Source organism: Myotis davidii, unplaced genomic scaffold, assembly GCF_000327345.1.
Source record: "Myotis davidii unplaced genomic scaffold, ASM32734v1 scaffold1065, whole genome shotgun sequence".
Lineage (NCBI taxonomy): Eukaryota > Metazoa > Chordata > Mammalia > Chiroptera > Vespertilionidae > Myotis > Myotis davidii.
The window spans coordinates 1244183-1256192 of NW_006297281.1; the positions used below are offsets into that span (position 1 = coordinate 1244183).

Genomic DNA, 12010 nt, shown 5'->3' on the forward strand with positions numbered 1-12010 from the left:
TTCCCCTGGGCCCACCCCCTGGGCTTGCAGTTGACGCCATTTCCCAAGAGCATTTAGAGCTGGCCCCAAGGAGCAGGCAGTGGCCACGGGGGACTCCCTGTCACAGTGCTGTAAGAGCCGGTAGAACTGCCTGCCAGATGAGACCTGAGGAGGTGTATCTGCCTGGACACAACCTCCTGCAGAGGAGCAGACAGGTCCTGGACGCCTCCTGTGACCCGCGCGGGGGGCGGTGGCGAAGATGCCCGGTGTTGCTTGTGGGGCTGGCTGGCTACTGTGCTTGGGGAAGCGCTGGGGGTCATGGGTAGGAAGATGACATGTCTGGGGGGTTCAGGAAGCAGGTCCAGCATCTCCTCCAGCAATGGTGTGGCATCCTTCGTGGATACACGGGTCACAAGAGCATTGCAGGGCCGGCTGCCTCCTCCCACCACCCTCCTCATCTTGTTCCTGACCAGACTCAGAGCAGGCCCGCCCTGTGCCAGCTGAGTCCACACCAGGGACATCTCTCCTCTGTCGGCTTCCGGGATGCCCCTCTCGGGCAGAGCAGATGCGCTGGGTCTCCTGCGGGGCACCCACAGGGCCTCGTGATGGCCAAGGCTGGACACAGGGCTGAGCGTCTACGCGGCCCACGGCTTGGCTGCCTTTCCTGCTGCTATGAGAAATTCAGGTCTCCCACCATCTGTTCTTAATCTCAGATTTCCTTAAACCGTCACCATCTCCCAGAGAGCCTCGAGATGTCCTTTCAGAAAACACGGCCCTTCTGCAGTGGACACGTGGGACGGTCTGCTGTCCGCCTGTTGCAAAGAGTCGCCCCTCTGCCAGCGACACTCGGAGAGACCAGGAGGGTGTTACAGTGGGGGAGCAGGGGAGGAGGGACCAGTGTGGGTGCTGAACGAGAGCTCTGCTTCCTCCGAGAGGCTATACCACGGGCTCCGGAGTCTCACCTGGGAAGAGAGAGCAGGGCCGCAGGGACCACAGCTGGTCCTCCAGGGCCGCTTCCGATGACAAAGCTGAGAGCCCTGCTCGGATACAGGCCTGCCTCTCGGCCAGCAGGCCCGCGGCCGTGCCCGGGGCTGGAGGCCCCCCATGTGGTCCTCGGAAAGGAACAGTGAGCAGATGACAGGCCACTGAAAGGGCACCCCGCTTTTCAGGGGCCCTCTTCCCCTCAGAGCAGCTCTGGGTTGTGGGGGGCGGTGCCCACACTTCTTACCCTCCTCCCGCTAAGGTCGCACTGCTGCCATACAGATAGTAACTTATTTTTTCAACCCTTGGGAGAAACAAAACGGGGCTGGTTTTCCAGAAGACCTGATACATTTCTAATTCTTCCCCAAAAAGAAAGATTACTCAGTGGGTCACGGTGACCCAGACTCCAGCTCCTGCTGCTGCTAGTGGGGTGGTGAGCCCTGACCTCGCCACTGAGGGACACGCAGCACAGATGCGGCTGCTTGGCTCATGGACTCACGTGGCTCCCTCTTAACCTGCTGAGTGCAGGAGGGGAAGGGCTAGGCCATCAATCCCTGTGCTCCGTGGCCGCCTGCGGAAGCCGCGTGGAGGTCCGGGACTAGCTGATGCTGTCTCCCAGCATAGCAGTCACAGACGCCACATTTCAGTCAAGTGGCTCCTCAAAGGGAGGGGAGGACCCCATTCTACAGCCTGCTGCTCCCCAGGAGAGGCACACAGGGAGGCCGAGTGTGGAGCACTTCCAGGAGGCTGGCCTCTCACTGAGAGACTGTCCCTCTCACGGAGAGACTGTCCCTCTCACGGAGAGACTGTCCCTCTCACGGAGAGACTGTCCCTCTCACGGAGAGACTGTCCCTCTCACGGAGAGACTGTCCCTCTCACGGAGAGACTGTCCCTCTCACGGAGAGACTGTCCCTCTCACGGAGAGACTGTCCCTCTCACGGAGAGACTGTCCCTCTCACGGAGAGACTGTCCCTCTCACGGAGAGACTGTCCCTCTCACGGAGAGACTGTCCCTCTCACGGAGAGACTGTCCCTCTCACGGAGAGACTGTCCCTCTCACGGAGAGACTGTCCCTCTCACGGAGAGACTGTCCCTCTCACGGAGAGACTGTCCCTCTCACGGAGAGACTGTCCCTCTCACGGAGAGACTGTCCCTCTCACGGAGAGACTGTCCCTCTCACGGAGAGACTGTCCCTCTCACGGAGAGACTGTCCCTCTCACGGAGAGACTGTCCCTCTCACGGAGAGACTGTCCCTCTCACGGAGAGACTGTCCCTCTCACGGAGAGACTGTCCCTCTCACGGAGAGACTGTCCCTCTCACGGAGAGACTGTCCCTCTCACGGAGAGACTGTCCCTCTCACGGAGAGACTGTCCCTCTCACGGAGAGACTGTCCCTCTCACGGAGAGACTGTCCCTCTCACGGAGAGACTGTCCCTCTCACGGAGAGACTGTCCCTCTCACGGAGAGACTGTCCCTCTCACGGAGAGACTGTCCCTCTCACGGAGAGACTGTCCCTCTCACGGAGAGACTGTCCCTCTCACGGAGAGACTGTCCCTCTCACGGAGAGACTGTCCCTCTCACGGAGAGACTGTCCCTCTCACGGAGAGACTGTCCCTCTCACGGAGAGACTGTCCCTCTCACGGAGAGACTGTCCCTCTCACGGAGAGACTGTCCCTCTCACGGAGAGACTGTCCCTCTCACGGAGAGACTGTCCCTCTCACGGAGAGACTGTCCCTCTCACGGAGAGACTGTCCCTCTCACGGAGAGACTGTCCCTCTCACGGAGAGACTGTCCCTCTCACGGAGAGACTGTCCCTCTCACGGAGAGACTGTCCCTCTCACGGAGAGACTGTCCCTCTCACGGAGAGACTGTCCCTCTCACGGAGAGACTGTCCCTCTCACGGAGAGACTGTCCCTCTCACGGAGAGACTGTCCCTCTCACGGAGAGACTGTCCCTCTCACGGAGAGACTGTCCCTCTCACGGAGAGACTGTCCCTCTCACGGAGAGACTGTCCCTCTCACGGAGAGACTGTCCCTCTCACGGAGAGACTGTCCCTCTCACGGAGAGACTGTCCCTCTCACGGAGAGACTGTCCCTCTCACGGAGAGACTGTCCCTCTCACGGAGAGACTGTCCCTCTCACGGAGAGACTGTCCCTCTCACGGAGAGACTGTCCCTCTCACGGAGAGACTGTCCCTCTCACGGAGAGACTGTCCCTCTCACGGAGAGACTGTCCCTCTCACGGAGAGACTGTCCCTCTCACGGAGAGACTGTCCCTCTCACGGAGAGACTGTCCCTCTCACGGAGAGACTGTCCCTCTCACGGAGAGACTGTCCCTCTCACGGAGAGACTGTCCCTCTCACGGAGAGACTGTCCCTCTCACGGAGAGACTGTCCCTCTCACGGAGAGACTGTCCCTCTCACGGAGAGACTGTCCCTCTCACGGAGAGACTGTCCCTCTCACGGAGAGACTGTCCCTCTCACGGAGAGACTGTCCCTCTCACGGAGAGACTGTCCCTCTCACGGAGAGACTGTCCCTCTCACGGAGAGACTGTCCCTCTCACGGAGAGACTGTCCCTCTCACGGAGAGACTGTCCCTCTCACGGAGAGACTGTCCCTCTCACGGAGAGACTGTCCCTCTCACGGAGAGACTGTCCCTCTCACGGAGAGACTGTCCCTCTCACGGAGAGACTGTCCCTCTCACGGAGAGACTGTCCCTCTCACGGAGAGACTGTCCCTCTCACGGAGAGACTGTCCCTCTCACGGAGAGACTGTCCCTCTCACGGAGAGACTGTCCCTCTCACGGAGAGACTGTCCCTCTCACGGAGAGACTGTCCCTCTCACGGAGAGACTGTCCCTCTCACGGAGAGACTGTCCCTCTCACGGAGAGACTGTCCCTCTCACGGAGAGACTGTCCCTCTCACGGAGAGACTGTCCCTCTCACGGAGAGACTGTCCCTCTCACGGAGAGACTGTCCCTCTCACGGAGAGACTGTCCCTCTCACGGAGAGACTGTCCCTCTCACGGAGAGACTGTCCCTCTCACGGAGAGACTGTCCCTCTCACGGAGAGACTGTCCCTCTCACGGAGAGACTGTCCCTCTCACGGAGAGACTGTCCCTCTCACGGAGAGACTGTCCCTCTCACGGAGAGACTGTCCCTCTCACGGAGAGACTGTCCCTCTCACGGAGAGACTGTCCCTCTCACGGAGAGACTGTCCCTCTCACGGAGAGACTGTCCCTCTCACGGAGAGACTGTCCCTCTCACGGAGAGACTGTCCCTCTCACGGAGAGACTGTCCCTCTCACGGAGAGACTGTCCCTCTCACGGAGAGACTGTCCCTCTCACGGAGAGACTGTCCCTCTCACGGAGAGACTGTCCCTCTCACGGAGAGACTGTCCCTCTCACGGAGAGACTGTCCCTCTCACGGAGAGACTGTCCCTCTCACGGAGAGACTGTCCCTCTCACGGAGAGACTGTCCCTCTCACGGAGAGACTGTCCCTCTCACGGAGAGACTGTCCCTCTCACGGAGAGACTGTCCCTCTCACGGAGAGACTGTCCCTCTCACGGAGAGACTGTCCCTCTCACGGAGAGACTGTCCCTCTCACGGAGAGACTGTCCCTCTCACGGAGAGACTGTCCCTCTCACGGAGAGACTGTCCCTCTCACGGAGAGACTGTCCCTCTCACGGAGAGACTGTCCCTCTCACGGAGAGACTGTCCCTCTCACGGAGAGACTGTCCCTCTCACGGAGAGACTGTCCCTCTCACGGAGAGACTGTCCCTCTCACGGAGAGACTGTCCCTCTCACGGAGAGACTGTCCCTCTCACGGAGAGACTGTCCCTCTCACGGAGAGACTGTCCCTCTCACGGAGAGACTGTCCCTCTCACGGAGAGACTGTCCCTCTCACGGAGAGACTGTCCCTCTCACGGAGAGACTGTCCCTCTCACGGAGAGACTGTCCCTCTCACGGAGAGACTGTCCCTCTCACGGAGAGACTGTCCCTCTCACGGAGAGACTGTCCCTCTCACGGAGAGACTGTCCCTCTCACGGAGAGACTGTCCCTCTCACGGAGAGACTGTCCCTCTCACGGAGAGACTGTCCCTCTCACGGAGAGACTGTCCCTCTCACGGAGAGACTGTCCCTCTCACGGAGAGACTGTCCCTCTCACGGAGAGACTGTCCCTCTCACGGAGAGACTGTCCCTCTCACGGAGAGACTGTCCCTCTCACGGAGAGACTGTCCCTCTCACGGAGAGACTGTCCCTCTCACGGAGAGACTGTCCCTCTCACGGAGAGACTGTCCCTCTCACGGAGAGACTGTCCCTCTCACGGAGAGACTGTCCCTCTCACGGAGAGACTGTCCCTCTCACGGAGAGACTGTCCCTCTCACGGAGAGACTGTCCCTCTCACGGAGAGACTGTCCCTCTCACGGAGAGACTGTCCCTCTCACGGAGAGACTGTCCCTCTCACGGAGAGACTGTCCCTCTCACGGAGAGACTGTCCCTCTCACGGAGAGACTGTCCCTCTCACGGAGAGACTGTCCCTCTCACGGAGAGACTGTCCCTCTCACGGAGAGACTGTCCCTCTCACGGAGAGACTGTCCCTCTCACGGAGAGACTGTCCCTCTCACGGAGAGACTGTCCCTCTCACGGGGAGACTGTCCCTCTCACTGGGGAGACTGTCTCTCTCACTGGGAGACTGTCTCTCTCACTGGGGAGACTGTCCCTCTCACTGGGGAGACTGTCCCTCTCACTGGGGGACTGTCCCTCTCACTGGGGGGACTGTCCCTCTCACTGGGAGGCTGTCCCTCTCACTGGGGAGGCTGTTCTCACTGGGAGACTGCCCCTCTCACTGGGAGACTGTCCCTCTCACTGAGAGACTGCCCCTCTCACTGGGAGACTGCCCCTCTGACTGGGAGGCTGTCCCTCTCACTGGGAGCCTGCCCCTCTCACTGGGGGACTGTCCCTCTCACTGAGAGACTGCCCCTCTCACTGGGAGACTGCCCCTCTCACTGGGGGAGACTGTCCCTCTCACTGGGAGGCTGGCCTTCCCTCCCAGGAGTCTTGGGTCTGTCACAGCCTCGCCTCCCTTGATGTCACCAGATCCCAGGTCCTGCACTCCACCTTCTTGGCCTCACGCTGTCTGGGAGGCCACTGCTCTCCATGGAGGCATCAAGCCCCTCTAATGCCCTTTTGGGAAATCTGAAACCCCCCGTGCTTGCCCACCTGTGAGTTCAGGCTGCTCCAGCTGCAGCTCCCCTTGGACAAACAGCCCTGTTGTCCAGGTGTAAATGCCGGCCTCCCCCCTGCCTGGCCCTAATCAAAGGCGGACCCAGCCCTCACCCTCGCCCTAGCGTGGTTGTGGGCACCGACTTCCCTAGTGCCTAGACTGGGTCTCCTTCTTGCCTGAGAAGCAGCGCCAGTGCCCCGTAAGGAGGAGCAGAGGCCTCCCCGGAGCGTGCCGGGAGCGGGGCCTGTGGTCGGCAGCACTGCCATCAGCGTCTTTGTCAGCAAGAGCCGCTGTTAGCAGGCCTGCAGGCTGGTCCACACGAGTGGGAACGTGGATGAGACACAGTGTCATACACTCGCTTCGCTTACCTGACATCAACAATACGCACTTGGCCCCAGAGAGAATCGCTGGGCAGGGGCGTCCTGAGAAGAAGCTGGTGCAGAGGGCGGTGACCCTGCTCTCCCGGGGGCGTCCTGCCACCCTGAGTGCGACTAGTCCTGAATGGGTTTTGCTGTGATCCTGGCCTCTGACTGCATCTGGGCTCCACCAGGCCTGCTCCCTCCCCCGGGGGACAGGTCCGTGCTGGGCTCTTGCTCTGATTGTCACCTACCTTACTGACTTTGGAGGCTGCAGCTCCGTGCTTTCAGAGCGCGTGTCTCCACACCTGGATGGTCAGAGGACACGCCTTTGAGGACGGCTGTGGGGGCAATGGCGCACGGCTTTCTGTTTCCCAAGTCCCGGGAACCTGCAGCTGGAGGCCTGGCAGGAGTGGAGCCGTCAGGCTGGCCTGGTGTCTGCAGGCTGGGTGTCACTGCTGCAGCCAGATGCGAAAGGCTGCAGCCTCCGTCCCAGGCTTTCTCCTCTCGAGTCACTCGTGGGCCTTCAGGAAGCAGGCTGCCTGTGGAGGAGCCCAGGGAGCCGTGGGGAGCCAGGCCTGATGATCGTGCGAGTGAGCTTAGGAGCTCTGCCTGCCCAGCCAGGCCTGAGAGGACAGCAGCCCATCCCCCAGCGTCTTGGGGACAACCTCCTGAGAGACCTGAGCCCAAACCACCGAGCTGAGTTGCTTCTGCATCCCCGACCCTCAGGAACTGTGAGATAATAAACGTTCCTTAGCCTTTGCATTTGGGGTCATTTGTTACATGGCAGTAGCGACCAGCACGCAGGGTCCAGGCTGAGTGGATGTTCCCTGGGCTCTGTGTCCTTGAGCGAGTGTGGGTCCCTCCACCTCAGTTCTCCCTGGTGCCCATTCCCGTTTCCTTCCTTGTCCCTGTCTTGCCTTAGAGTGCTTGCAAGTGAGGCCAGCCCAGGCTGGCGTGAGCAGCAGGACACCCGCCAGGAGACGGCTTTGGACATCAGCCTGAGCTACATCTATAAAGTGAGTCAAGTGGCTGTCTCTGTGCCCCATCCAGGCCCGTTCCATAGGCCAGCTCCCGGAGTGCCCCCTGCACCCACGGGCTCGGCACCACAGCAGGCACTGCATGGGCTGCCAGAACTGACGCACGGGACCCTCACACCCTCCACACTGCCACCTGAGGACCGCAGGGTCTGCACTCACCTCCCTGCTTATCTCGCTCCTACCCAACATGGTGAGGGGCTCACAGTGCGACCCTTCCTGCCTGCCCTGTCTCCCAGGACGGTCCCCACTGCCCTCGTGTTCTCTCTGTTCTCCAGTTCCTGACACTGTGTGCCCAGGCGCAGCCTGAGGCCGCCACGGATGGAGACCTCTTGGACCTGATGGAGCTGCTGTGCAGAGCTGGCCTGGACGTGCGGTTGCGCCTGCTGCCCAACACCGACCTGCAGCAGCTGCTGCTCCTGCTCCTCCAGAGCATCCAGGAGTGGCCGGGGAAGGTACGGAGCCCTGGGCCAGCCAGCCCCCTCCCCTAGAGGGCCCCCAGGTGCCCTTCACACGCCCAGAGGGGGTGGCATGTCCCTGCCTCCATGGCTGGCCCTCTGACCCTCCGAGTGGGCTGGTGAGAGTCAGGTGGAAGTGGCCCCTCCCTTGCCCACCACGGTGCTGGCTGTCCCCACAGCTCCGGCAGCTGTGCCGTGCCCTGAGCTTGGTGTCGGATCACCACCACAATCTGCTGGCTGTCGTGCAGTTCTTCCCAGATGTGACCTCCCGCAGCAGGTGGGTGCGCCTCCTGGCCTCCTCCCTCTGACACTCAGCCGGCCCCTGCAGGTGGGGTGTGGGGACCCAGAGCCATGCCCACCAGTCTCAGCACACCTCCCACCCTCAGCGGTCTCTAAAACCCCGGGGAAAGGACTAAAAACAGCACTCAGTAATGAGTTCGTTACTAACAGAAAAAGCAAATTTCCTTACCGTGGTTTTATTAGCAAAACAATTGTCTCGCACAGTTAGCTGGTGACTGTGGTGTCCCCGCCCTCCTTCCCCTGTTGGTGAAGGTTCCTTCTTGTCATTAGACCTTCCTACATGAGGTCCCCTGACCTCTGCCCCCTCCCACCCCCCTCTCACACTCTCAGTTTATCGTTTGTTATGTCTGCACTGCATTGGTCTCTGCCCCAAGTGTTCTTCCTGTGTTTCCTTGTTTGTGGCTGCGGCCCTTCAGGAGCAGGTCCCTTCCCTGGTCACGCCACATCCCGCACTAGAACAGCGCCCCACACTGTTGAGCGAGGAACAAGCTCAGCCCACGGGGAGTGCACCCATGGCCTCCCTCGCCTCTCCTCCTTCCTTCTTCCACATTAGCCCAGTCTCGGTGTATTGCCCTTCCCTGCGCAGGCCACTCCCCAGCTCCTCTGCTCTCCTCGCTGGTCCACGTGCAGCTCCTCCCACCTAGAATGACACCCCTGCCCACCCTTACAACCTGGCCTGGCCTGGGTCCACCTCAGGAGAACCTCCAGCCTTCAGGGCACCCCCACTGGGCCGGCCCCTGCAGCTCCGTCCCCAGGGTGGCTTGTGGAGGAGCTTGGAGCTTTAATTCAGCCTCATGTCCCTTGGGCCTAGCAGGGTTTGACCAGCCTGAGCCCAACTCTCTCCTATGACTGGTTGGAGAGGAAGCCTCCCTATAGTCCTGAAAGGGAAGCTTTTGCTCGGTATTTGAAAGAACTGGGCTGTACACACATACACATATACTGTACATATGCATATACATGTACACATGCATGTGCACACTCATGAGGAAGGCCTTCTCTCCCACAGCTGCAGTGTTCCCTTGTGGATGGACGCATGATCAGGCCCCTAACTCTGGATACCCACCCAGTGACTTTCCATGTATACGAACTTTGCACACCTATTCAGATATTTCTTTTTTAATATATTTATATTGATTTCAGAGAGGAAGAGAGAAATAGAAACATCAATGATGAGAGACGCATTGATTTGCTGCCTCCTGCAGGCCACCCTACCAGGGATGGAGTCCACAACTGGGCCCGTGCCCTGACCGGGAATTGAGCCGTGACCTCCTGGTTCATAGATCGACACTCAACCACTGAACGTCACACTGGCCAAGCTATTTAATGATTGTTTAAAGTTTTGCTCCAGAACATTTTGAACATATACAGAAGTAGAGAGACTGGTGTAATGGGCTCCACACATCCATGTTCCATCTCAACAGACATTCACTATGGTCTTGGCGATTCCTTCCACCCTTACCTGCTCTCCCCACCTTTCCTGCCCCAGATCATCGGGAAACAGATCTCAGACGTCAGATCGTTCTAGTTCAGTAGGTATCTCAGAAAGTTAAGGCCTTGCTTCCTGTGCGTGTGTTTTTTAACGTAATAGTCTCACGTACAGGACATTTAGCAGTGAAAGAACCACCACAAAAAAGTGAGTCATTTCCCTGTCTAAGACTCCCCCAAGGCTTTGCGTCATGCTGGGAGGGACGTTCATGCCTGTAAGGCACATTGTGATGTGGCCCCTGCCGCTGCTCTGCCCCTCGCTGTCCCTGGGGCACACAGGGACTGGCATCTTGATGTCCCCTCTTTCCAGCGCACTCCCCTCCCCCACATGGGCAGGAGACTCACACATTTGCATCACTGTGATCTCTGCCAAATGTTGCCCCCTCATAGAGGCCTCGCTGACCATACTCTCCAAGTCGGCTCCCTCCGAGGGGCCTCCAGACCTGAATGTCTTCCTTTCCCTTGACTTACCAAGTACCACACGCTCCCGGCATTTGTTCGTGTGTTCTCTCCCCCGGCCCTTAGAGGGCAGCTCCCTGCAGGGGCCCTTCGCCTGGACCAGTGATGGAGTAACCTGGTCAGTCTCCTGAATATTGGATGACTATGTGCAGGCCAGAATTTGCCTCTTGTCTCTGCCTCTGTGACGGAGATACAGTCCGGTGTTGGCTCTTTTTCTTTTTAAGGGGAAGAGCCAGTTGTTCCTTGATGCTGGGCATCCTTCCTGGGTTGCAGGAAGTCCCTCATTGTGTTCTTTCTACACAGAGCTTTGTCACCTCCTAGGGGCTTGCGGGCACACTGGGCAGATGCTCCTGTGGCAAGGAGCCCCGAAGCAGCCGCCTGCTCTTCCTCTGCAGGACTTGCCTGCTCACTGCTGCCATGGCCGTTGGCTCCTGACTGGTTTTCAAGCCCAGTTTTGCACCTTCCCTTGAATTCCAGGCCCCCAGTGTCCTCTCAGCACAGTCCCTTTCTGCCTGAAGCAGCGATTCTGAGCACCGAGGGGAGCTGGCTGATGAAGCAGACTTACTCCCCCACCTTTAGCTTTTATTCTCTGCTGGTTTTTTCCTCCTCAGCAAATCGTCGCCCTCGCGAGTCTCCTACCTTAGAACAGTCTGTCTCCACCCCCGTCCCTCCACCTCCTGCTGCTTCTCCAAACTTCCATCCCACTTCCTCTTGCTCCTTGTTTGAACCTGGACACATGCTGATTCTTCAGAGCTCAGAGTGCTGTAGGGGGTTCTCACCTGGGAAGACATTCAGAATGTTCTAGAAGGAGGCAGCCAACGTATAAAAATGCCCTCAATGTTTCAGAAGGGTTCAACATTTGGAGGAACAAGAAACAAAGGTGAAGGTCATGTTGGAGGTCAAGGGGTCATGGCTGGAGCTGGGAGGTAGACAGCGAAGGAAATGCAGCCACGAAGCAGGAGAGGGAGGGGAGTGGCCGCAGAGGCTGGCTCGCTTTCAGGAGTGAGTGTGTAGGGAGGTGGCTGGAGTGACTTATGAGCCAGAAGTGGACAAGATGTACCTCGTGGCACCAGCCTCTCCTCAGCTGCTGTCACCAGGGACCTGGTGGCCCGTTCTCATGAACAGTGTCTCAACCGTCCTCTTTCCCGGTTCCACAGAACCACTGCTGATCCCTCCCTCCCCGTACCCCTCCTCCGTCACCATCACCGATTGCCCTCCAGCCTGCTGTGCGTCAGGATTCTCCCAGGCCCTCTTCTCTGCATCGGGCGCCGCCTCAGGGCACCTTCTGGGCCAGACGCTGTGGTTTCTGTCCATCGGGGAACTCGACGCCCCTACCCAGCTGCCGGAATCTTGTTGCCTCCCCAGCCCACCCCGGGGTTGTCTCCGTGGAAGCCGGTCACCTTCCCCAAGGCTGGGCCCCTCCTTCGGGGGCAGCCCAGTGATGGGGTACAAAGGCCCCACTCTGGGTGTCTCTGAAGGACCTCGCCAGCCCAGCGCTCCTTGTGGGGTCAGCTTTGCCATGAATGCTTCACAGCCTGGCTCCCCTTGGCCCAAGCCTGCTGCCTTCACTGCCCTCCAGGGGTGTCCTGACCTGAGACCCATCCCATCCACATCACGGCTTCGGCTCCAACTACATGCAGGGCTGCCAAGGCGACAGCTGCGGCCAGACTACCCTGTGCAGCAGGCATTCCCAGTGCGCATGCATGAAGCAGAAGTCTCCACCTGCCTAGGCAGGCC

At 59.5% G+C, this 12010-nt stretch overlaps 1 protein-coding gene across 1 annotated transcript in view; it reads left to right on the plus strand.

The window, feature by feature from the left end:
- FAM178B (family with sequence similarity 178 member B) overlaps positions 1-12010 on the plus strand; it is a 94506-nt gene that overhangs the window by 49353 nt on the left and 33143 nt on the right. Inside the window, exons 9-11 of the mRNA XM_015570025.1 lie at positions 7460-7553; positions 7850-8026; positions 8209-8306. Coding sequence (XP_015425511.1) covers positions 7460-7553; positions 7850-8026; positions 8209-8306 — 369 coding nt within the window. The remainder of the gene's footprint in view (positions 1-7459; positions 7554-7849; positions 8027-8208; positions 8307-12010) is intronic.